The sequence below is a fragment of the Malaclemys terrapin genome, chromosome 16 (assembly GCF_027887155.1).
Source record: "Malaclemys terrapin pileata isolate rMalTer1 chromosome 16, rMalTer1.hap1, whole genome shotgun sequence".
Taxonomy (NCBI): domain Eukaryota; kingdom Metazoa; phylum Chordata; order Testudines; family Emydidae; genus Malaclemys; species Malaclemys terrapin.
The window spans coordinates 28,920,082-28,943,552 of record NC_071520.1 but is presented as its reverse complement, the minus strand read 5'-3'; the positions used below and the strand labels follow the sequence as shown (position 1 = coordinate 28,943,552).

The following is a 23,471-nucleotide window of genomic DNA, read 5'->3' as shown; positions in this document are numbered from 1 at the left end:
AGAGCAGCTCTGGCTTCAGAGGGGAAAACCCTGGAGGATTTCTCCTGCATTCCACCAAGCAGAGATTCAGCGCCATGTCGGAGCTTATCTGAGGCCTCCCAATGGGCTCTTACAAGCATTTAAGTCCCATGGGTTGGTAGAGTAGGGAAGTCAGGCTGGGCTTGTGGAGAAGCACTGGATGGTACCTGGAGGAAGGTGCTTTTGCTACTTGTTTTGGCTGAACACCACAGGGGAAGGCAGCCCTTGCAGGGGCATTCTCTGAGTCACAGGTTTCCTGTTTCCGCTCAGCACATAGGAAGGCTGAACTGAATAGTCCAATGGGAGTGATGGTGTCACCCTCTGCTAACACCACTGTTTAAGGGATAAGGTTCCAAATGGAGGAGGAATAAATGGCTTCGATGGGTGTTTGAGAACCAACTGCAAAAGCTGCGTGTTCCAAGCCTGCTGCAACTCAGTGGGTGTTATCTCTATTGTACGATGAGTTAAAACGGGTCTCAAACATGCGGCCTGGGGGGTTGTTTTCTGCGGCCCGCAAGCTCCTTGTGGCCCCCCTGCCCCCTCTCAGCGTTTACCTAGAGCGGCTCCAGCCCGACGCGCACCGGGGGAAGGGCAGACTCCCTGCCTGCCCTGCCCCCGCGCCACTCTGGGAAGCGGCTGGAACGTGGGGAAGGGGGGCACAGGGGTCTGTGTGTTGCTCTTGTTTCAGGCAGCGCCCCCAGCAGCTCCCATTGGCCGCGGTTCCCCATTCCAGGAGCCTGCCCCCTGAACCTCTCCTGCAGCCGAACCCCCTGCCCTGAGCCCCCGCCACATCCCACACCCCTCCTGCACCTCCTGGGAACAGGAAGGAGGCAGAGTTGGGGTGGGGATTTCGGGGAAGGGGTTGGAATGGGGGCGGGGCCGAGGGCAGTGGGGGGGAGGTGTCAGTAATGTGGCCCTCGGGCCAATGTACTAGGCCTCATGTGGCCCTCATGGTCATTTGAGTTTGGGACCCCCTGAGTTAAAAGAAGATAGGGACAATCAATCCCAGCATCCTCTCTGTCTGCCTCTGCCAGCCAAACCAACCAAACTCTATGCATCAGAGTTGGGCAAAACATCTTTTTCTTGAATGTTTGCCCAGATTAAAGGCTGAATTCCCTTTCTCCATATCTAGTGCCCTTTTGAGTTTGCTCTCTTGGTGAAATTCACCTCTGTGCAAAATATGAGCACAAAGTCTCTGATCTAGTGGTAAAAGCCGTGGAATGGAAATCAGAACTCCGGGAGAGAGAGACCTATGAGAATAGTGGATTTTTCAGTTTGCTGGTAATTCTGAAAAATGAGGAAAAAAATTGAACCGAACATAAATGGTTTTGAAATTTTCAGTGAATCAAAAAGTTTAAAAAAGAGAGAGAGAGAGAAATCATTCTGGGTCGAATGAAATCCTGAAGTGAAATGTTTCATTTCTACATCAAGCATTATTTTAAAATGTGTCTGAACGCATTAAAAGAAATTTGATGAAAATTTCAGAACAAAAAGTCGTTTCAATCCAAAAAATCAAAACATTTCATTTTGAAAATATTGAAACAAAATCATAAGACTTTTTGAATGTTGGGGTTTTTTTTCTCAACCCAAACCAGTCAGTGAAACCGGCACAAATACACAAAGCGTTTTGGTGTCCCCAAATCTGCATTTTTTTACTGAAACAAAGGTTTGTCTAAAAAATGTCACTTAACTCTACTCCTGGATTCTAGTCCCAGGTCAGTCAGAGGCTGACCACCTGCAGTGGGCTGGTCACCTCAGTGGTCTGTGCCTTAATATAGAAATCTGTAATAGGGGGGTGATTATGCCTCTGTACTAAGTAAGGGCAAATACTATTATTATACATTAAGTTGCTGGCTATGAGAAGTCATTAGTTCCCTTGCAATCCTGTAATGTCCTCTGCCCTCATGTACTGTACACAGATGTTACAACTGTCAACTGTCCTGTAGCACAGCTCTGAAAAACACACGCAAAAGGAGCATTGTGTATGTTAGCCTCAGTCTTTTCTTCATACCTCCAGCTACTAGAGGGCAGTGGCATGCATAGTTCAGCCTGCATACAAGTTACTGTGCACGTTTGAAGGACCTTTCGGAACAAAAAGTCGTTTCAATCCAAACAATCAGCACATTTCATTTGGAAAATGCTGACACAAAACACCGAGACTTGTTCTGAATGGGTGGGTTTTTTCCCTCCAACCCAAACCAGCGAGTGGCACTGGTACAAAAAGTATCGCGGTGACTACATACCTTTGCCTTTCCAATGTGCGTGAGAAGCGAACCCGATGTGACCGCCGTACTTGCGATTGAATTCAGCCATCAGGGCTTTGTATGGGTTCCGGATGAGCAGTATGGCTGAATCAAAGGCCTCGATTTCCTTCTGGCCGCTTTCGTGGGTTTTGATGCAGATTGTCCTTCCACTTCGCCAGTGATCCCTTTCACCTTTGAACCCTTCCCAGAAAAATAAACAGACACAAAAGAATAAGGAAATGCAAAAATAAGAATTAAAAAAAAAAAGACTGCAAAATATATTTGGATGAAAGCAGCTGGCAATTTAAAATAGATCTGCATCCTCGTTCCAGATGGAAATAATTTATTGGCTTGGATTCTGAGCAATTCATGTTTTACTTAGCACAGTGCCTGGTTACCCAGTGCAATGATCCGGTGGCTCAGTACACAACCTCAGCTTCAGTCCTAGTGACAGTCGTCAGAGAGTGGGGCCTAATGGTCACAGAAGGGGTCGGGGAGTCAGGAATCCAGGTTTTATTCCCAACTGTTTTGGATAAATCACTTTGGGCCAGATTGAGGTCTTGTAGCGACGTAAATCAAGAGTAACTCCCCTGGAATCTCTGGAGCTGGGCAAATTGGGTGACCAGTCTCTCCGTGCCTGAGCCTCTCCCAGCTGTGAAATGGGATGATGATGCCTGTACTTTACTAGACGGCACAAGGCGCTGTGAGATTTAGGTTATTGACGCTTATAAAGCCCTTGGAGATCCCCATGAGGCAGGTGCTGTAGAAGTGCCAAGTGTCTCTAATGACAGCAGCCCTGGAAGGACTGTGGTGTGTTGTCCCCAGCTGCCCCACTCTGTGTCGGTCTCAGCCTGTGAGCGCCGGGGTCCCACAGCTTGCTGACATGAAAGCATGGGGCGGCAGTGGCCCGTGTTCTCAGGGCATTCCCGGGGGCTTCGTGGGAACATGCTGCCCATGTCTGGATTAGCCGAGGCCAGTTGTTGGAGGCGTGCTAGGCAAAGGGCCAGGTGAGGAGGTGAACTGTCCCTCTAACTCGCCTCGCCCGGGGCTGAACCATGCACACCACAACTGCAGCGACTCTCAGCGAGATCTGGAGCCTCCTCATTGGTCAATGCCATGTCTAAAGAAGGGGCACCGAAATCCCCCATCATTCCCAGGGCTCCCTGGGAGACTCCCCCACTCCAGTCAATCAGGGTGGGATGTGTCTGGATTTCATGTCCCCAACAGGGCTCCAGGTCCAGACTCCTGGGTTCTTTTTTTGGCTCCTTCACTGACGCACATGGCTACCCAGGCAAATAACTTCCTCTCTGTTTCCTCAAGTATAAAAGGAGGATAGCGATACTTAGCCAGGTCTTTGCATCCTGTGCACAGGTACACACCAGGTGGTTTGGTGCCAAGGATTCTCCGGTGCCTCTGGCTTTGTGCCGGTGCAGTGAATTTCACCCCTTGTCAGCAGAGCTATCTGCAAACAGACTGATTTCCCAAACCTCAGCTTTCCTTGAGGCCCCAGTGGCAAACACGCCGGCATTCACGAGCCTTCGCGGGCTATTTACAGCATTAACCGACATACCTGAGCCCTGGTCTGAATCGGAGGGTCAAGAGCACTTTTTTTTAATATAATCTTCCTGGCCCTGGTGTTTACACTCGCCCTGTAACTCGGCGGTGACTCGTAACGTGAGAAATGACACTTGACAGCCTGTTATGGGAGCGCTCAGAGTACCCATTAATGTCACCGGCCTCTGCTGTTGTCTGTAAATTGGTTTCACTCGTCTGACTTTTAAAGCTGTTTGTTTATATAGATCAAAAATTCAGCTCGACCATGTCCCCTGTGCACAGCCAATGAGGCACCACCTGTGTTCAGTCAGGGGCAGGGTGGGATTTATAATATCCCCCCCCCCCCATATCTCTGACTGAAGATCTCAACCCTGCACGCTGAGGAGGGCATGCTCACCAGGCCGGCTGGTCGAACTCCTGTTTGGCCAAGCCTAGAGGTGGCCATCGTGACACTACCGCTGGGGAGTCCAGCGCTGAAATCCATCCCCGGGCAGCAGACCAACATGAGACTCCTGCACCGCTTACTTTAGCCTGGTTTGGGGGCGTTAAGCAGTGTAAAAGTGTTAGGCTGGTTCTCGGCACAGGCCTCAGTTTTACCCATGGCCCGTACGATGGCTGGCCGGGGCTTTCGCCCAACACCACGTCGCCCAACACCTGGCATCTGTTACTGATCCAAGGTGACTCGGCAGAGCTCCTATAAGGAATAATTTGTCTTAAATACACTTGAAGGGAGCGGATGTCTCCGGGCATTGGGGCTAGGCTACCGCTCTTCACCTCCAGGTTGTGAGCCTGATCCTGGCTGAGTCATTATACTGCCTATGGACGGAGAGTCACTGGAGCCAGTCCACTTCCTGCTGGCCAGGTGTCCAGAGCAGAATTGGTGCTAACTACAGTCTGGGTAGGGCAGGAGTGCTTGGGGGTTCCTGCGGAGTAGAAGCAACGGCCCAATGTGTGGTTGCCGAAATCACTTTGCTGTGCATCCCGTGCCATTTCCTAGGGCTAAGATTACAATAGCAAAAACCACCAGCAAACTCATTTTGGGAAGACACAGGTTTCCCTCTCCCCGCTGCTCCGAACTTGATGTATTTTGTTGCTGAGCACACAGGGCTGTGGCCTCACTTTCTTAGTTCACCAGCTGCAAATCCAACTGAGCGGCCAACCAGCTTGCACTCAACATCCTGAATAGCCTCATCTCAATGACCCGCGGGCCTAGCAGTATGAAAAATACACACACCACGTCTAAACAAACAAAACAAAAAAACATGTCAGCAGATGATTCAAGCCAGGGGGAGACAGGAGATGTAAGTAGATGTATTACATCAATTATAGATGTGTCATTTGCTTTCCTCCGTTAGGCTGTACAACATAGCTACATGGTAGCTAATCTACTAGTTGCTTGGATACATTCTAGCCCAGTCAGATGAGTAGAAAGCCCAGAATAAACATAAAATACTCTTTGATTTTTAGCCAGCAGAACAAAATGTTTTGTATCATTAGTGCGTAGATTCTGTTTTGTGTGTTTTGTTTGTTTTTTAAACTCAGCAGGATAAAGACGTTTAAATAAATTGCTCTAATGGACAAACATCCTCAAGAACCATTGTGCAAAGGAGAACGAGGGGATGGGCATTGGTTGATATAAGTGAATGTGTCGCGTGCCTGTCTGGAAACTCTATCATGCTGTATCAGCTACAACTATTGCAATGCCATGTCAAATGGGTTCCATAGAATTAAACTGAGCTCAGCGTTTCGATACTGAAATCGTAGAGAATCTTGGAATGTATTTGAAATAGACGTCTCATGGACTTGCTTTGAGCAAGGATTGGTAAGGTAAAGCCTACCAGGGAAACATGGTCTCCTCTAATCCTGGGAGTATCTAGTTCTAGGCATGAGACTAGACTCCCTGTAGTTACAGGTTTAATTCCCCACAGGGTCAGCTTAGCCAGTCATCCTTCAGAGGCACATAAACTGAGTGCCGTGCCGTTTGCTGGCCGTGAGTCTTTCAGATATCATCAGGATCCGTGGACGTGAAAGAATCCTGGAGGTTTGAGCAACATTTCCAGTGCTGAGCCATTTGCACACATACTTGAGGAATAATTTATTCATTGACTATTTTACTCACCAAAAAAAAGTTCTTAAAATTATTCACCCGGTTCTAGTGGCAAACACAGCTTAATCAAATTTCACATATGTATTCAAATGACTATCTATGATAACCATGTGCACTGTTAGGCCAGCTCCGGTACAGATGGCATAAGGAGGAGAGATTTTGTCTGAGAGTTTGTTAAAAAAAGAAAAGAAAAGAAAACGTTGGGATCTATAAATAAAGGTATTGAAAATAAATATAAAATATGATCACCATTATTCCTCTTATCACAAGACTGAACGCTATTGAAAGACCATTTCTTGAGCACTAATCTAGATTGTAAACTCTCTGGGTCTTTCTAGTCGGTGTTTGTAGAGCAAAATGGTGTCCTCAGAGGCAGGGCCAGCTCCAGGCACCAGCCTGGCAAGCAGGTGCTTGGGGCGGCCGCTCCGGAGGGGGCGGCACATCCAGCTATTCGGCGGCAATTTGGCGGATGGTCCCTCACTCCGGCTCGGAGCGAAGAATCTCCCGCCGAATTGTCGCCGCAGATCGCGATCACGTTTTTTTTTGTTTTGGTTTGGTTTTGGCTGCTTGGGGCGGCCAAAACCCTGGAGCCGGCCCTGCTCAGAGTAGCACATTCTGTGGAGCAAAATGGCGTCCTCAACACAGCGTGACCTAGTACATACCATGCATATGAGATTACGCTGCCTGCAGGACGCCATTTTAAAATGGCATCCTCCATGCTGTCTGGGAGGCAAAACATGGGAAACAATACATCTGAAAATGGCATCATGCAGGGGGAAAGTTTGGGAACTGCATGCAATGGGGCCCTGAACCCTGCCTGGGGTTCCACAGCACTACTGCAATACAAAGAATAAATAATAATAATTTAATTTTCTTCTGGAGCTTCATTAGAACATAAAAATTACCAGACTAGATCAGGCCAGCGGTCCATTAAGTCCAGTATCCTGTTAGCCACACTGGTCAGCAATACCTGCTTTAGAGGCAGGTGCAAGAAATCCTGCAGAAGGAACTGACCAAATAACCTTTTCACAGAGAAGTTTATTCCTGATCCCCCCATGAGAGGTTGTCTTATGCCCTGGAGCATGAGGGTTTATAACCCTTCCAAAAGTCTTCTTTTGTAACAAATAACCGTATTATTTCACTTTGGATACTACTGTTAGCCATATAAATGACCGGGCCTTCAATGAATTCTACTAATGTCTTTGACTCAATTATATCCTATGGCAAAAAGTTCCACGGCTAATTGCATAAGTGCATGAAAACTGTTCTTCCTTGTGTTACCCTCACTGTGTTCTATGGCTTGTCCCATAAGCTATTGCTCCGTCCGTTTCAGACCTCCCCTGCGCTGAGCACAGTAGTAGCTCTTTAAAGCTCTAGCCAAGTCATCCTGTCATCCTCAGGGCAGCGTTGCTCTTGTCCCTCCGGGGGCTTTAGAGGCAGAGTGAAGGAAGAACTCTTTCCCTGTAAAATATTAACTCAGTAAATAATTTCTCCATGTCTACAGGAACAAAAGATGGATATCTGCAAAATCATTACGCCCAAGGAGAAACATGCTTTGTGAGTCAACCAGCAGCAGTGAGCAGACTGGCAGTCTAACGTTTTTCTGTTAAGCCATCCTGCATGCCCTAAGCAATAACATTTACTCTGAAACAGTCTAATTTGTAACCGAAAGATTGGCCTCTCCCGTCATAGAATGAGGGGATTTACTGCATTTCAAAAGCAGATAGATTCTTATTTGGAGGAGTGAGCGCTGTTGTGGAACAGGGGAAGCCGGGCCTGACAAAAAGCAAAGTGATCTGACCCCAAACTCACATCTCAGTCTGAACCAAAACATTTTTTGCAATGGGGGAGGGGAGTGGATAACTTGTTCTCAAACGACTTGCTCTTTTCACGATTTCCCAAGTTATGAGCAGGATGAGAAACAGAAAGAGAACGAATGGGGCTGGTTAAATTATCCAGTGTGAGTGATATTCAAAAGGAACTGACCCCCACTCTCTGTTTGCAAATCATCCATGAGCCCGTCGATGGTTTTCAAATGCAAACATTATTCTTTGTGATTTGTATTCCTGTAGGAGCCCCGCCAGCGACGTTATTCATTATTTATTTGGGTTTTTTTGGTGTAGGTGAGCGGCCCAAATCCAGGACCCCGTTATTCTAGGTGCTATCTAAACCCACAGTCAGAGTCCTGAAGAGCCTGCAGTCTAAACAGACGAGATCAAGAAAGCGACCTAAAGAAAGGAAATATTATTATCCCTGTTTTACAAAGGGGAACTGAGGTCCAGAGAACTTAAAGTCACGATTCAGCAGAGAACTTTAGCACGTGTTTAATTTGAAGCATGTGCTTATGTTCCTCTCTGTTCTGCAGAGCTCATAAAGGATTCTGGGGGATTCTCCATCACTGGTAATTTTTAAATCAAGATGGGCTGTTTCCTAGACAATCTGCTCTAGGGATTATTGTGGGGCAGTTCTCTGGCCAGTGTTATCCAGGAGGCCAGGCTACATGCTCACCGTGGTCCCTTCTGGCTTTGGAATCTTTGCCGCTATGTATCAAACTCGTGTTTAGCTTCAAGCACATGCTTAAATGCCACTAAAAAGGACAAGCGCTCGGCCCTTTCTTAAAATCACCAGTAGTGTGGTGCTCAAAACCACTTGTCCCGTCAGAAAGTCCTGCCCGTGGTGGCTCCAGGTGGAATGGGCTTAGGTGTGGATTGTGCAGGGCTGCTACAGTCTCTCTCGAGGTGTTACCGTACCAGGAGAGGCAAATCGACTTGATGCTGTTCAATTTTGTCAGGCTGCGGTCCTGCTAGCCACAGGGAGGCTCCATTGGGTGACCTCCAGATTGCCTCTGTTTTGGCCCTTCTCACTAGGGGTCTGTGATGTTTTTGGTTAGCAATTTGGGCACCCTGGAGTAAGACTGTCAAATCCACGAAAGCCAACCCTTTCTAGTCCCTCTACCCGACTGTTAACGCAGGACATCAGCATTTTACAGTCATGGCCAGCCAGCGTGCAGCCTTGCTTTGCTGTATCATTAAGTTAACTCTCAGCAGTTTTCCTCTCTGCCTGGGAGATTATCTAAGACTGATTGATGTAACGGTGATTTCTTTGTTATTGTTGCGTTTGGTTGCTGAATTCTTCTTGTGCTCTCTCAGAGGATGGCGATTGTTAACTGCACTGACTTAGTCTCTCACAGAAATTATTTAAAAAAAAATCCCTAATGAAATGTGAGTTTAAAGGCAGATTTGATGGTCTCGGGGTGACCCACACGAATCCACAATTTAGTACTGACATATTACAAAATGGGTATCATAAACAGGGGACAAGGCAGGGTAGGAATAACAGGGTAAAATACCCAGTTAAGGGTGGGGGAGAGGAGTCTGTTATAAGACCCCCAATAGTTTTTATAATGCAAAACAAAATGGGAGTTTGCCCCCTGGCATTTGATCCAGCCACTCTGCAGTAGACTGAGCCTGGAGCTGGTCAAAAATGAGTGGCTTCTTTTCTTTTCTTTTCTTTTCTTTTCTTTTCTTTTCTTTTCTTTTCTTTTCTTTTCTTTCTTTTTTTTTTTTTTTTTTTTTGGTGCAAAAATGTGGAATTTGTAAATTTGTGACAAATTCCGAGCCGCTCCAGCCAAGACCTTTTATGGGAAGTTTCAGTCCCCAGCATGGACCACAAGTGACAGCCGCAACACAAACATGACAATTCTACATAGAATTTTTCCACGCCAAAATGAATGTACCGTCCAAGGGCCCAGTCGTGGCATGGCCTCGAACCCCAAGCAACAGGCAGTGTGAGTGACTCAGAATCTGTCTCCCAGGTTCCCATTACTCCCAGGGGGAAGTACCCTGTGCCAGGTCCACACCGGGTGTGGCATGCATCACCCAGGAGGGTGCCATAGCAACTGTAGCTGGTACAATGGGATAGTGGGAGCCAACACGCCGCACGCTCTCCACCCGCTTCCCACTTCCTCCTCCCCATTGGTCCCACAGAGACTCTTCTTCCTGCTTCCCACAATCCAAGTAGGTGGTGCAAGGGAGTTACCCCCTTACTTGCTTGGGAGGTCACGCAAGGCAGCCCACAATCTGTCCCTCAGGAAGGTGCATGTGGATATGCGGGGGGGGGGGTGAATTCAGATTGTCCTCAGTTGAGCTAAATGGTGCCATGCCCCATGCAGGGCTCCGTGGAACTGGTACAGTCCGGCTCACGGGCCGTTTCCGAGGAGGTGATGATAGATGGACCATGCAAATAGAACCGTACCGCAGGTACAGAAAGGAGTGACACGTAACCTCCCAAAGTGTGGAGATCACACCATGAGCCTGGGGCAAGAATTGGCCCAAAGCCTGAAGTCTTTCCTCAGGCAAAATTCCTACTGGAGCCAAAGGAAGTGTTGGCTGAATAAGGGCTGCTGGGTGTGGGGCCCTTTGAAATGCACCCAGTGAATCCTTAGTAACAAATCTACCAAGATATTGTGATGGCTTGAAAGACTCAAAACTGTGTTTCAGAGCAGTGAGGACAAGAAGGGGAAACAGAATCAGCTGGAAATGCTGGTATTTGAACAGGCAGCTACATTTCTCAAGGGCCTTCCATGAACTGCGGTTTTCAGGTCCCTGTTACTTTGTTTACAGCTATTGCTTCTTCATTGACAACACACGTCAGTGGCTGTGAGGGCTGGCTGGATCCCAGCTCTGCTGTTTGAAATGAGGTACCTTTAGACCCGTGGCTCTTAACCTTTCCAGACTCCTGTGCCCCATTCAGGAGTCTGATTTGTCTTGTGAACCCCCAAGTTCCACCTCACTTAAAAAACTACTTCCTTAAAAAATCAGATATAAAAATACAAAAGTGTCACATTACAGTGTTACTGAAAAATGGGTGACTTTCTCATTTGTACCACATAATTATAAAATAAATCAACGAGTATAAATATTGTACTTACAGTTCAGTGTATAGTATATAGAGCAGTATACAGGCCCCTGCCCCCCCTCCGAGTGCCGCCCGAAGCCCCCGCCCTCCCTCCGAGCACCACGCCTCCCGAAGCCCCCGTCCCCCCTCCGAGCACCAAGCCGCCTGAAGCCCCGCCTCCCTCCGAGCGCCGCGCCACCGAATCCAAAAAATAAAAATAAAAAATAAAAAATCGACCGCCGCCCTGCCCCAAGGTGCCACCCCAAGCACGTGCTTGGTCGGCTGGTGCCCGGAGCCGGCCCTGGCAGCATAAAGTCATTGTCTGTATGAAACTTTAGTTTGTACTGACTTTGCTAGTGGTTTTTATGTAGCCTGTTGTAAAACTAGGCAAATATCTAGATGCGTTGATGTACCCCCAGGCAGACCTCTGCCTACCCCCAGGGGTATGTGTAACCCTGATTGAGAACCACTGCTTTAGACCATCCCCGACATGCGTCAGTTTTGGGGAGAAGGGATAAATCAGGAGTAATTATATTGACTTGAATGGACTTCTACCCACCTATCTATCAATGAGTTTTCATTGAAGGGAGGAGCATTTGGCCTGTGCACCCTTCGGAGACCCTGACTCCGTGGGTGCTCTGGGGCTGGAACCCCCACAGGGAAAAAATGGTGGGAGCTGAGTACCCACCAGCAACCCCCCTATCAGCACCTCACCCTGCCCCCAGTGCCTCCTGCCTGCCAGCAGGCCCCACCAATCAGCACCTCCCCCTCCCTTTCCATGCCTCCCGCCTGCCCCAATCAGCTGTTTCCTGGCATGCAGGAGGCTGGGGGGGGAGAGGGGAGGAGCGAGGATGCAGCACGCTTGTGGGAGGGAGCGGACCAGGGTGGGAAGAGGTGGGGTGGGGGAGGGGAAGGGGTGTGGCCTTGAGGCAAGGGGTGGAGTGGGGCGGGGTCTGGGGCAGAGCCGGCGGTCAAGCACAATGGAAAGTCAGCGCTGGTGGCCCCCTTTATGTTCTTTTGCTCATCAATAAAGCACATTTCCTTCCCTAGTCACGGTAGTGTATTTCTAATTCAAATCTCCTCTCCTGCCTTTCTTCTGAAACCCTCAAAGTTGTCCAGTTCCTGAGATCCTCGTTGATAGGCCATCTGAAGTCACAGCGATAGCAAAGCTGCTGGTGACGCCTGTGGCCTTCCATTTTAAACGTTTCCAATGAGCATTAAATTGTTAAAGCTAAGAATACAGTAAACCAAGCTTAGTGTTCAGGTCTGAGCCTCCAAGTCGGTTACAGACAACTGAATTCGGTAGAGGACCTTGGATGATACTTTGAATGATAAAACCCCATTTTATTAAGCGGGAAATGATTAGTAAGCAAACAGGCATCCAATTACCATTTACACTATATATGTCCTGCTAAAACCAGTTATAACCAAACATAGCCACAACATGGCCCCTGTCCTTGCTAACTTCAATTTTCACATCTGACTGACTCCAACTTCTATTTTTAACTTTTGCTCACATTAACAAACTCAGATTCTCATACTCCTCTATACTTAGGCCAAAGCCTCATTTCTACTGATTTCTTAACCTAGCACATTTTAAAGGCTACAGGCCCCTCTCACCTTTGTTGTAGAGCGATCCATCGAAGTAATAGCTCCCAGTGTAGAAACCCGTAGCGAGCTCGATGAGATGGCGCGCCCAAGTGTTGCCCGCCCCGGGAAAGCTTGCCAGAGCTATAAACTGTTTCGACCGAGCTGGTAAAAACCTTCTATCCATACAACGATTGTCTAGAAAGAGAATAAATGGAAGATGTGTCAAGGCGCAATACATAAGATTCCACCACTGAGATGAGGGGAAGAGCGGTTTTCAGATCTCAGGGAACATACTAACGGAGATGTGGAAATGCTCATTCAGTGAACCTTGTTCATAATGGTCAGCAGGGGAGAGTCTCTTTTGTTGCCCCAGGAGCTGAAGCAGTGTCTGGCTTGTTTTTTTGGCTAAAGCACCAGGTACCATCCAAACTCCCCTCCATTGTGGGCGTCTCAAGGTTTATTGCCATATTCTGGATCTATGGACAGTGTGTCAAGAAACGCTCCTGCTACTTGGCTGCAACCTCCTCAGCCTCGTGTTTGTGGATGATGCATCCCAAACTAAGCACTTTTCCATCCGTCCCTGTGTCCATTGGGGCCTTTTCAGTGACACAGCGACTGTCTTGCCAGTTCCTGGTTCCACTTTGGCAGCAGGGCATCTGAACCACATAGCTCCGGCAGTGAGGACAAGAAGGGGAAAGAGAAGGAAAATCAGCTGTTCATGCTGGTATTTGAAGAGGTGACTACACTCCGCAAGGGCCTTGAGTAAAGTGCGGTTTTCAGGTCCCTGTTACTTTATGTTTTACAGCTATTGCTTCTTCATTGACAACACACATCTGCAGCTGTGATGGCTGCTGGATCCCAAGTGGGCTGCTTTGAAATGAGGAACTTTCAGACCATCCCTGACAGGCATTGCGGGGGGTTGGATGAGGGGAGGGGGATGGGAAGACTTGCAGGGAGCATCACTTGGATGGGTTTCACTGTACAAACATGAAAGGAAAAGATCATTTCCCACAGGATCCCCCACAGAGTTCAAAGCCTTCATCTAAAGCAAGAATGGCCAACAGGAAGACACACAGATCCATCCCCAAAAGGCAGTCAGTCAGGACACACATGCTGAGTGGCACAAGAATCGTTAGGGCCAAGCCAGGCACACACTGACAGTCCCATTTCTTCTGCTACCCGGCTCCGCCATCGTACTGCAACCCCTTCTGAAGGCAGATGGACTACAGCAAAGGACACTATGTGTGCTAATAACAGTGTGTATGTCCTTGAAGCAGACCTGGGCTGCAGTTCAAACTTTGGCCCCAATGGCCCTGGGATGTTTAGATCAGGGACTTGGGTTTGGCCCATTATAACGACGGGGATCTGAGGTGAATTTTTTGGGTACGGAGCTGGACCATCCATTTCAAAGGTGGTTTTGCTTCTAGGACATGTGTGTGTGATAGTCTGAGTGTAATGGTGGATGTATATCTAATGTGTAGGTACTGTGGGTGTGTGCACACAATGTGTGTGTGCATTCATGGTTGAGTGTATACCTGGAATAAGCATTCCCATTATGGCTGTTCTCTACGGCCTGGTGACTTGGCCCTTGGACTGAAAATCCCAAGGCCATTCCCTTCTAGGAAATCATTCTGCAGCCTGCCTGGGCTCCAGGAGTAAATATTGTTAGAGATGGGAAAATCCTAACCACCTTTCATCCTTAGCCTCAGAATGAGTCCCAGTTTAACTTTCCCCTGACATTGCCCCTCGGTATCCCCTTGCTTAGTGGGAGGTTGGGTTTTATTAGAGGGCTGTCCCTGGAGAAAGTGTTAACAGAATATTCCAAGGGACAGAAAGTCGCGCCTAGGATTTCCCCGCTGTTTGGAAGCACACTGGCTCTCCTGTTTTATTCTACTTGTGTCTTTCTTCATCCTAATTGATAAAGATGCAAAACAATGTATCACTGGCTCTACTATAGAGAAAACGAGTCAACTCCGTATGGCTTGCTGTAGTCTCCTGGAGCAGACAGAAGCAGTACACAGTTAGATGGCTGCATTAGGGGAAAGCCTCACTCACTGTAGAAACACTGAAAAGTGCTAGCCACTAAGCTATTCTAACTGGATACAACTGCTCTACTTCAAAATTCTGCTGCTTTCGAGGAGCAGCTGGCCAACTCAGATAGGTGACAGAATCACAAAATGCTCAGGAACTGAACCTTGTAGATGTAGGTGGGTGGATCTCCCATCCTGGTACTGACCAGACTTAATCCTGCTTTGCATCGAGATCACTGTGCAAGGCGGAAGGGGTTTAATTTAGGGACGGAAGGATAGCTCAGAGGTCTGAGCATTAGCCTGCTAAACCTAGGGTTGTAAGTTCAATCCTTGAGGGGGCCAGTTAAGGATCTGGGGCAAAAATCTGTCTGGGGATTGGTCCTGCTTTGGGCAGGGGGTTGGACTAGATGACCTCCTGAGGTCCCTTCCAACCCTGATATTCTTTGTGTTATTTGTTTTCTGACGGTGATGTTATTGACCTCACACAGAATTTGGCAGTTCAACCTGCGGGCATTTTGGAGGTAACATGTTCTAAGAGTTCCTCCCCTGGTTGCTTCTCTCAGAGATGAGTTATTGCTATTGTTCCTAGCCCATGTCCTCCTCCGCTCACCAGAGTCGCCAAATAAAATAAAAGGAACAACATTATCCTGGCCAAACATCTCCTCCAATGACTGGATCATGAAAGGCAACGCTGAGGAGCTGCAATGTTTGCCTGCAGATGGACGGAGGAGTGGCTTTTAAGTGACCATAATAGATCCTCTGCTCCCACCTGCTAGGCTTTCAGCTGCTGAAGTGGGCGCCACATTTTATCTTCCCAGCACTGATCCCCTGTGCTGAATGCAGCTTATCACCTTCCAGAGCTGGGGATGCCAGCCCAATACTGCATGTCCAGGACTGGTGTCAATCTTATGTAGAATAACATAGCTATATGTATATTTCCTAAGCTGCGTGAGTATAAATGCATCCTGCTCTTTTATGCTGATTAATGCAAAAGCATTTTTCAAATGACCACAGAGAAGAGGAGAACTGGAGGAATACTGTACATTAAATCCCTGTGCATACTTGTTTGACTTTTGAAGCCAGTTCTCCTGGGCTGGTTGGCATCTCTTTTCTGTTCCCATCCCATGAACCTGCCAGTGAACACGAATTGCAAGAATGTTGGGCAAAAGAGCGAAGGCTAAAGAGAATTTTACAGATTATTGGACAGTAAGATGGGGAGCACGTGACTTACCTGCCTCCCGGGGAGCTCTGAAGTTTAATGGACAATTAATGTTTGCAGAGTGCACTGAGCTCCTTGGATATCTCCATGCTAAATGTTATTAACAAGAGACATTCTACCCTTTTTATTTTCTAGCAAAAGCTAAAACTGCTTGAGAAAGTCCCCACAGGAGCTTTTGTACAGAACAAAAGTAACCATGTTACAGCAAAAAAATGTTGGATTACAGATGTCCTTGAAGTCTTTGCTTACTTTGGGCCCTAATGAAATTGATAAAAAAAGAATCTCCTTGAATGCATACCAGAGATTTCATTGTTATTTACTTAACTTTTTTGGAACAATCTTGATGGAATTGACCTTGAATGGGGGCTGGGAGAAGTCGCCTCTAACGAAAAGCCTTTGGGTTTTCTGTTTAGGATTCCTTGCTCTACTTTCCTGAACTGGCTTTTCCTTTTCTCCTTCCTTGACCCACAGTCTTTTATCCTGCGTTGTAACTGTAGGGATCTACTCGCCGCCTTGCCACTGTGAAATGCTAACAGAGCTCAGGAGACAAAGGCACCTCTCTCACTCACTCACTCACTCACTCACCAGGAGGAAGCATATTCTCTTGCTGCTGAGTAATTTCATGTATGTATCTACTTTGCATTGCAACGGGGCAAGTGGGCAAAGTCAAAATGGTCTCGGGGGTTTGAGTATATTTCTTTCTATGACAGTAATTCCCCAAGCCCCTTTCTGTAACATTTCTCAAGCACTGATGTCTTCAAACATGATACTGCTGGGCTTTCCTCCTTCATTGAGGCCACATTTTCACGGGGAATTAATTTTTTGTACTCATACAGGGCTTTCAAAGCGCTTGACAAGCATGGGTCGATTTATAAAACCTCATCACCCCCCTGTGCGGAATGTTAGTGGCATTTTATGGATGGGGAAACCGAGGCACAAAGCGATTACGTGACATGCACAGCAAGTCAATGGCAGTGCCAGGAGCTGCACCCAGAAATGCTAATGCTCAGCCTCTGCTATGATCACCAGACACAGGCTTCCAACTAGGTGCAAGAAAAAAGCAGCTAGTCCCACAGATCTGAATGAAGCCGAACCCTAAATTCTTTTTGGTTGGCTAGCGAGAGAACTGAAAAGCACTGCCACATGCAGGGCCTACAGGCATTCAGAAGGGACTGATATGCATGATCCCATGTGATGAAAATCATAACCACCCAAACAAGAAGAAAATGCCAGAGCGAATGGAAATGAACAGCCTCGCTGGGACACTGCGTGCTTCTTTGGAAAGGAGACTGGATTTGTCACATTTTGCTTTCAAGCAGTCTGCACAGCCTCCTATATGCTTCCCCCAGGGCAGCGTTGGACAGCAGGTGCATGGGGATGTCTGGAGGGCTCTGTGACAGAAGATCAGAGACCCATTATTAACCAGTGATTGGTTATTCTGGCCTGTAACTTATTGACGGTGACAAGGAGAAAAAAAAAAAAAAAGAAAAGTCTGCTGAAGGCAGATGGCAAACTGTTATTTCCTGTGTCTGATCTAAGCAGTAATTAAAGTCGCATGTTCAAAGGAGGATTTATTTCCTGGGAAATTGAAATAAATGGTAATTTTAATGAACGCCGAATGGATATTTGGAAACCCGGGTTATTTTATGCAGGGTGACAGAACGCTCAGAGCTCCATGTATTCTGTGGCCAGTTTGGACACGGGTGGTAAAGCTGAAATCTGCAGCAGAGACATGTGACCATCTGATCAGTTAGTGTTTCCTTCCTCCCACCCCTTACTCCAATGCCCAGGTGAGAAAGAAAGGAAAAGCTACACCGGAAACACAGCTGGGGCAGAGGAACCAGCTGTTGGTGTAATGTTCAGGGCAGCTCCACTCTGTGACCCAGATTAGGACCATTAAACAATGGAAGTAGAGTCTGCTCCCATAGAATGCCTCCAAGAGCCCCACCAGAGGCTAGCACTGGGCAATTGGGGCGGGGGGTTAGTCTAGTTCTGTAGAGCCCACCTGCCAGGCTGAATGTAGATTCACAAAGTCCTGGGGTCTCAGTAAAGGTGGCCACCATCAGGTGACCTTCCCATCCTGGGAGGTCTGCAGACTGAGATAGCTGGAGAACCATTGTCCCAGGCTGCGCTCCAAGCAGGCACCTCTGATTTAATGGTGCTCGTTGTCCTTTGCTGGGGAGCGGGGCTAGGGTGACCAGATGTCCTGATTTTATAGGGACAGTCCCGATTTTTGGGTCTTTTTCTTATATAGGCTCCTATTACCCCCCATCCCTGTCCCAATTTTTCACACTTGCTGTCTGGTCACCCTAAGCGGGGCTCACATCAAAGCCCTATAATCAAAACATTCTCCTTGCTGACTTTGAAGGGAAATGACCATGCTCAATATATGGCAGAGTATTCCCGCCAGTGCATGGGCCCTTTGTAACAAAGACTGCTGTGAACATGCATCGTACTGCATGTCCAATCAGCCCAACCCCAAGTAGAGGGTGCACCGATGAATGGGAGGTGGGCAATGGCGGGCCACCAAGGATCAGCATTCGGCTAGGCAGCGGGGAGTCAAAAACCACTGAGCAAAACTCTTTGTGAGTCAGAGAGGGAATGGCCCTATTCTCAGCGGAGGGGTGGAGCCCAGATAGCGTGTCTCCGGTCAGCCACCTTGCTCTGCTAGAAAGCTGGAGTATCGCGTGAGCATGCACCAGCTCTCCAGCCCCTCTGCAGGGAAGAAGACACCATAGGCAAGTAGCAATAACTATCCAGCATTAGCTGAACTCCAGCTGAGCAGCCGCGCTCCGGGGTTCCCGGAGTCATTGCTCTTGCTGAAAGAGGAGAGTTAGACACCTCTCCCGCTGCCTCCCCAGCAGACACATGCTGTCAGAGCAAAGAGCCCGGCGCGACGCTCTCTACCTTGCACCTGCGTCTGGTACACGATGAAATACTCGGCGGTCCCGCAGCTCTCGAACTCCTCGCCGCCGCACTTCTGGGCGCACAGCTGCTCGTCCTCGCGCTCGTGGAGGGTGAAGAGCGTGGTGGGGAAGCCGCAGTGGCAGGAGGCCCCCCCCAGGGCTGCCAGCGGGTATTCCTGGGGGGAGCAAGGGACAGAGCCGCTCAGCAGGCCAGGAGGCTGGGATGTGCAGCCCGTTGCCGCCTGCCCGCTGCCACCCGCGCCCACCGGCTTCCTGATCCCCACCCGCTCAGCCCCAGACATAGGGCCCATTTCTGCTGCCATCAGAGTTCAGGGCAAAGCTCCCATCATCGGCAGGAGCAGCACGGTCAGGTCCTTGCTTATTAACGCTGGGTCAGTGATTGAGTACAGCGGCCTGGGCAAGTGGTTCCTTTCGTTCTCCCAAGTTCAGTGGTTATCGAAGGGTCTGTCTACACTGTAGCTACACTCCAGCCTCCCGGCCCGTGTCGACTCACACTAGCTCAGCTGGGGTGTGAGTTTGGGGGGCTCACCCCAGCCACACGGCTCTGTTTAGTGCGCTAGCTGGAGTCCTGCTAGTGCCGGGCTGGGAGGCTGCCTGACGGCCCTGGAGGCTGGAGTCTCTCCACAGTCACTTTGGAGGATCAGAATCCGGAGCTGGGTTTAGCAGCTGAGCTGTGGCTGTATTTGTCCAGAAGCTGCCCCACCCCTCCCAGTAAAACAGGAATAACGGCATGGGTGTTTGGGGGCAGTTCACAAGTCTTTGGGGTGACAGAAGCTTCCCCTCCCCCCCTCATGACTCCTTTCTGGGTCAGGAGCTGGAAAAGTGCTGTGCATTACAAGAGTGACCACTTCTAGCTAAATCCCAGGGGGGTAGGTTTACTCTTAGGCCCTGATTCTGCCCTGCGATCTGCACAGGCAGACTGCTCTCTATCTATCCATGGTACTTTGGTGGCCCCCATCACCGGAGCGCCTCACAATCTTTAATGCCTGCTATTGTCCCCATTGTACAGATGGGGAACAGAGGCACAGAGAGACTAAGGCCTAGATGCACAAAAGGAGTTGGGCACCCTGGTTTTGGCACCACTGCAATGTACAACCTCCCCCCCCCCGCCCATCTGACCCTGTAGGTGTCTAAACTCACTAGGCATCTACATTTCCATGTTAAAAGGTCCGTAAGCACCTTTGCTGGTGCCACTGGGTGGGCCTTAGGAGACACCCCTCTCCTTGGCATCTCCCATTGGCTATCTTGGCACACACCCCTCTCCACGCAGTGAGGGCTAATTCGGTTCAGGGCACACACTGCTTTGTAAATGAAATGTTCTGTGGGCCAAATTCCATTGTCAGCTGCACTCCTGCAAACGAGCAGTCGCTCCATTGCAGCCATGAGCTCTGTAACCAGGCCTGGAGTGGAGCCGGGCGAGGGGAGAGGTGTTATTACTCCTTGCGAGCCCGTCACAGCGCTGCATTGCTGGCAACGGCAGCTTGGCTTTGACAAAAACCAACCCAACCAGAGTTCTAGCATGTCCAGCGCCTCCTCGCCCCGCTGTGGCCCTGCATTCCAAACCACGGGGCTGGCAATCGCCGAGCTCTTTGCTAGTGCAGGGCGTAATATAGCGGGAGCTATGATCCTCCTCTTAGAATCATGGCCTGATGCTGCTCTGGTAATTTGTGAGTTTGTCACCCAGAGTAAGGTTACTAAAAGCCCACAGACTGCATCTTCTGTGACCTCATTTGGATTTTAAAGTGCAGAGTTACGAGGGAACATTCAGAGCCTGACAGGCTATTTAACACCCAGGGCTGTGGCGGCGCTGGGTTAATCAAGGGGCTCGGTGCTCAGGATTTTATTTACACCTCCGAGAGCCAAGCTCTCAGGGGAGCAAGAGCAAAGCAGGGCTGTGGTGGGAGCTGCTGCTCTTGTACAGAGCGCAGGGAATCTAATGGCTTTTAGTGGGGCTGTCTGGTCTGTCGAGCGGCTGAGGGAGCATGTTCACTGGGGTAGAGATGGAGACACAGCCAGGGAAAGCAGCGGAGTCTAGATATGCTGTTTTCAAATCCCTTTCTTAGCCTCCCATTTGCCAGGCATCTGTTTGAGCTACGTCCGTCTATGGCACTGAAATGTGACAGCAGGGAGACCTCCAGTGTCAGCGGATGCAGGACGGGAGGGCCTCATTAGAGGACAGCCATTTAAGCATATGTTTGGGCATCCTTAGAGCTCATAGCAACTGAGTCCCAGGAAGCCAGACAATGGAGTTTCATTGGTTCGTAACAGCATATTATAAGGAACTCCCCATGCACGGCTCCCTGTTTTGGGGGTGGCGATGTAGCCCTATGTAAGCTATAGGGATTGTTTGGTGATGAACTCCCTGCTGCAGATGGTTCGACCTTTACATGATTAACATCTGCAGTTATATGAGCCATCAGAAAAACGAACAATCCTGATGCGTCAGGACATAAACTGTGACCACAGCTGGGGTCAGGAAGGAAACTACCTTCTCCCATTACTATGGTATGGAATCTGCAGTTTCCTCTAACACATTCTACATTTTCCCATGTGGGGGTCAGGTTCTTGGCCACCAGTCTACTGCTGGAGGTGAAGCATTAATCTGTTATTTCTGCTGAGAGATCCACCAGTAAGTTTGCTTGTTTGCTTGTTTTCTTTCTTTCATTTTTTAAAAATTAACATTCAAATCCAATAGATTAAACCCTGGTAAAACTCTCACGGCACATGTTAACATTTGCGTGCTCCAGTGTAGTAAAAGTCTGGCATGGAAGAGACCCTATGGAGTCATCTACATGGATTAAAGGATCAAGATAGGTAGTTGACCTTGTAACTGGCTGGCATAATGCTGCTACTTTCCCACCCAGATGTTTCACTGCTCAGCAAGACACTTGACTGGTGTGCAGTCTGGGCCAGAGAGACCCTACCCCAGGGGCCAACTCTCAGCTGGTGTCAATGGGGGTAGCCCCATTGACACCAAGGAGCTACACTGAAGTAGAAGTCGATTCTCCCTCCCCTGAGGAGCAGAGTTGGGAGAAGGCGCCAAATTATCCCAAAGATGCAAGTTCAACCAATTCACCCTGCAGGCGCTAGGAACCCTGCAATTCCCAAGTCAGAACTGTGTCTGTGCTGGTTGGAAAAAGGCCTTGACAACGTGGCAGGGAGCCGCCTAAGCAGGGCTGTCCTTGCCCATGTTTTCAGGGCATTAAGGGAAAGAAAACAAGCTTTTGTCCAACCCCACTCCTCCTTCCCTTCTTAGTCAGCTGCTGATGGTCCTGAGGGATGGGTTTGTTGCGGGTGATAGCAAGGAAATCTCCTTCATGCAGGGCTGAGGTGCAGCACCAGACAGAACGTCGACTGCCCAGAGGGCAGTATTCAGCTCACCCTCTGTAGGGCTCTGGGTGAACATCCTCCCTCCGCCATCAAGCCCGTTTACTTGTTTGAATAAAATAAGAACCAACAAGGGTGAAATCTGGCCCTGGGTTACCAGTGTGACCAAACTCATGAAGCCTAATGGCTCTTGGGTCATGGGGTGGGCTCATGGTCACCTAAAGGCTCTTGGGTAGCCTATGTCCAATGCCTAGACAATGGGGTCTCCAGGATTATCAACCCCGGCCTTTGTTGGCAGTGTCAGCAGAGGGGCCAAGGACTGAAGAATAAGCTGCGTGACTCTTTAGTGATCTCATGGAGCTATGGGACCATTCAAATTCCCCCTCAAGGTTAAGCAGAGGTACAATTTGTTCTCTTGAAAGTCCTATGCCCCATCCTCCTCTCTTTGGGTCTCTGTCCCAAGGCCGCATTTTTTATTCAAGAGCCCCTTTCTTTTTCTAGATCTTCTTTCTCTTACCCATGCACTTTCACCTCCCCCATCCCACAATTTCTCTGGCCCCACTCCTCCGTCCCCTCTCCTTCCCACCTCAGCCTCCCCCACGGTCCTCCAGGATCATTGTTTTCTCTGCTCTCTTCCCCTCGGGACACACATTCCAAGGTCGGGAATACACACTTTTCCTATTCCCCTCTCCAGTCCAGTGAGAAGAAACTTGCCCAGCAACCTCAAGAACATGGGTAGGAACTGACCCCGACCCAGACCTTCAGCTGGTGTAAATCAGCCTTGCTGCATTCGCTTCAGTGGAGTGATGGCCACCACAGCAGCTAAGAATCTGTCCCACCATTTTAAAACGGGAAGCAGTGACTTGTTGTTTAGAAACAGTGGCGTCAAATCCTGACACTGCCGGGCCAACCGCATACAAATCTCCCAGAAAATCCACGCATAGGATTTGTACAGGTAAAGCTTCCGCCAGGGGATAAAACCCTGGCAGGTTGCAGATTAAGCGAAAGGAGAAATTTAGAGATCCTCAGCATGGCCTTCTCCTGGGATTTAGAACCTACTTTTTTAGGGCAAAGATACAAGCTGTAAATTTCACCTCTTGTAGTTTGGACACAAGCAATTATTACATTACGCTGGATTAAAATGGATTGAGTATGATTTTTAACATAACTATTCTGAAGCAAATGCAGAGCTCTGGAAGGACTCTTAGCTTGATCCTTCCCCACTTGCACCCGTGTTACACCAGTCACTTCCTTGGCTCTGGTGAGGTTATTCCTGATTTACATCATTGCAAACTGGAGGTGTGTGTGGGGTCCTTCGCTTAGAGCTCCATTCGCTTCTCCTACTTACCTTTTCAGTGCAGAAGTCCACACACTTGTCCACAGACATGTTCAGCATCACCCCAGTCACAGGCAAAGCTAAGGAGACGTTGTCCGGCCGGTGGAAGCATCCGCGGAATATCGCACTGCCATCTGGAACAGAGAGAGCTGGTTAGTAAAGGTCCATGTGACACGGAAGATGGAAAGTCTGGTTCACTGGCAACAATAGCTGTAGTGCAAAGA

At 48.8% G+C, this 23,471-nt stretch overlaps 1 protein-coding gene across 3 annotated transcripts in view; it reads right to left on the bottom strand.

Annotated features, from left to right (window-relative positions):
* The window catches only part of WSCD2 (WSC domain containing 2), a 138,393-nt gene that overhangs the window by 14,006 nt on the left and 100,916 nt on the right, over nt 1–23,471 (bottom strand). For all 3 annotated transcript variants that reach the window (XM_054006898.1, XM_054006899.1, XM_054006900.1), the window contains exons 5-8: nt 23,260–23,381; nt 18,565–18,739; nt 12,439–12,603; nt 2,262–2,462 (exon numbers count right to left, since the gene is read on the bottom strand). In XM_054006898.1, coding sequence (XP_053862873.1) covers nt 2,262–2,462; nt 12,439–12,603; nt 18,565–18,739; nt 23,260–23,381 — 663 coding nt within the window. The remainder of the gene's footprint in view (nt 1–2,261; nt 2,463–12,438; nt 12,604–18,564; nt 18,740–23,259; nt 23,382–23,471) is intronic.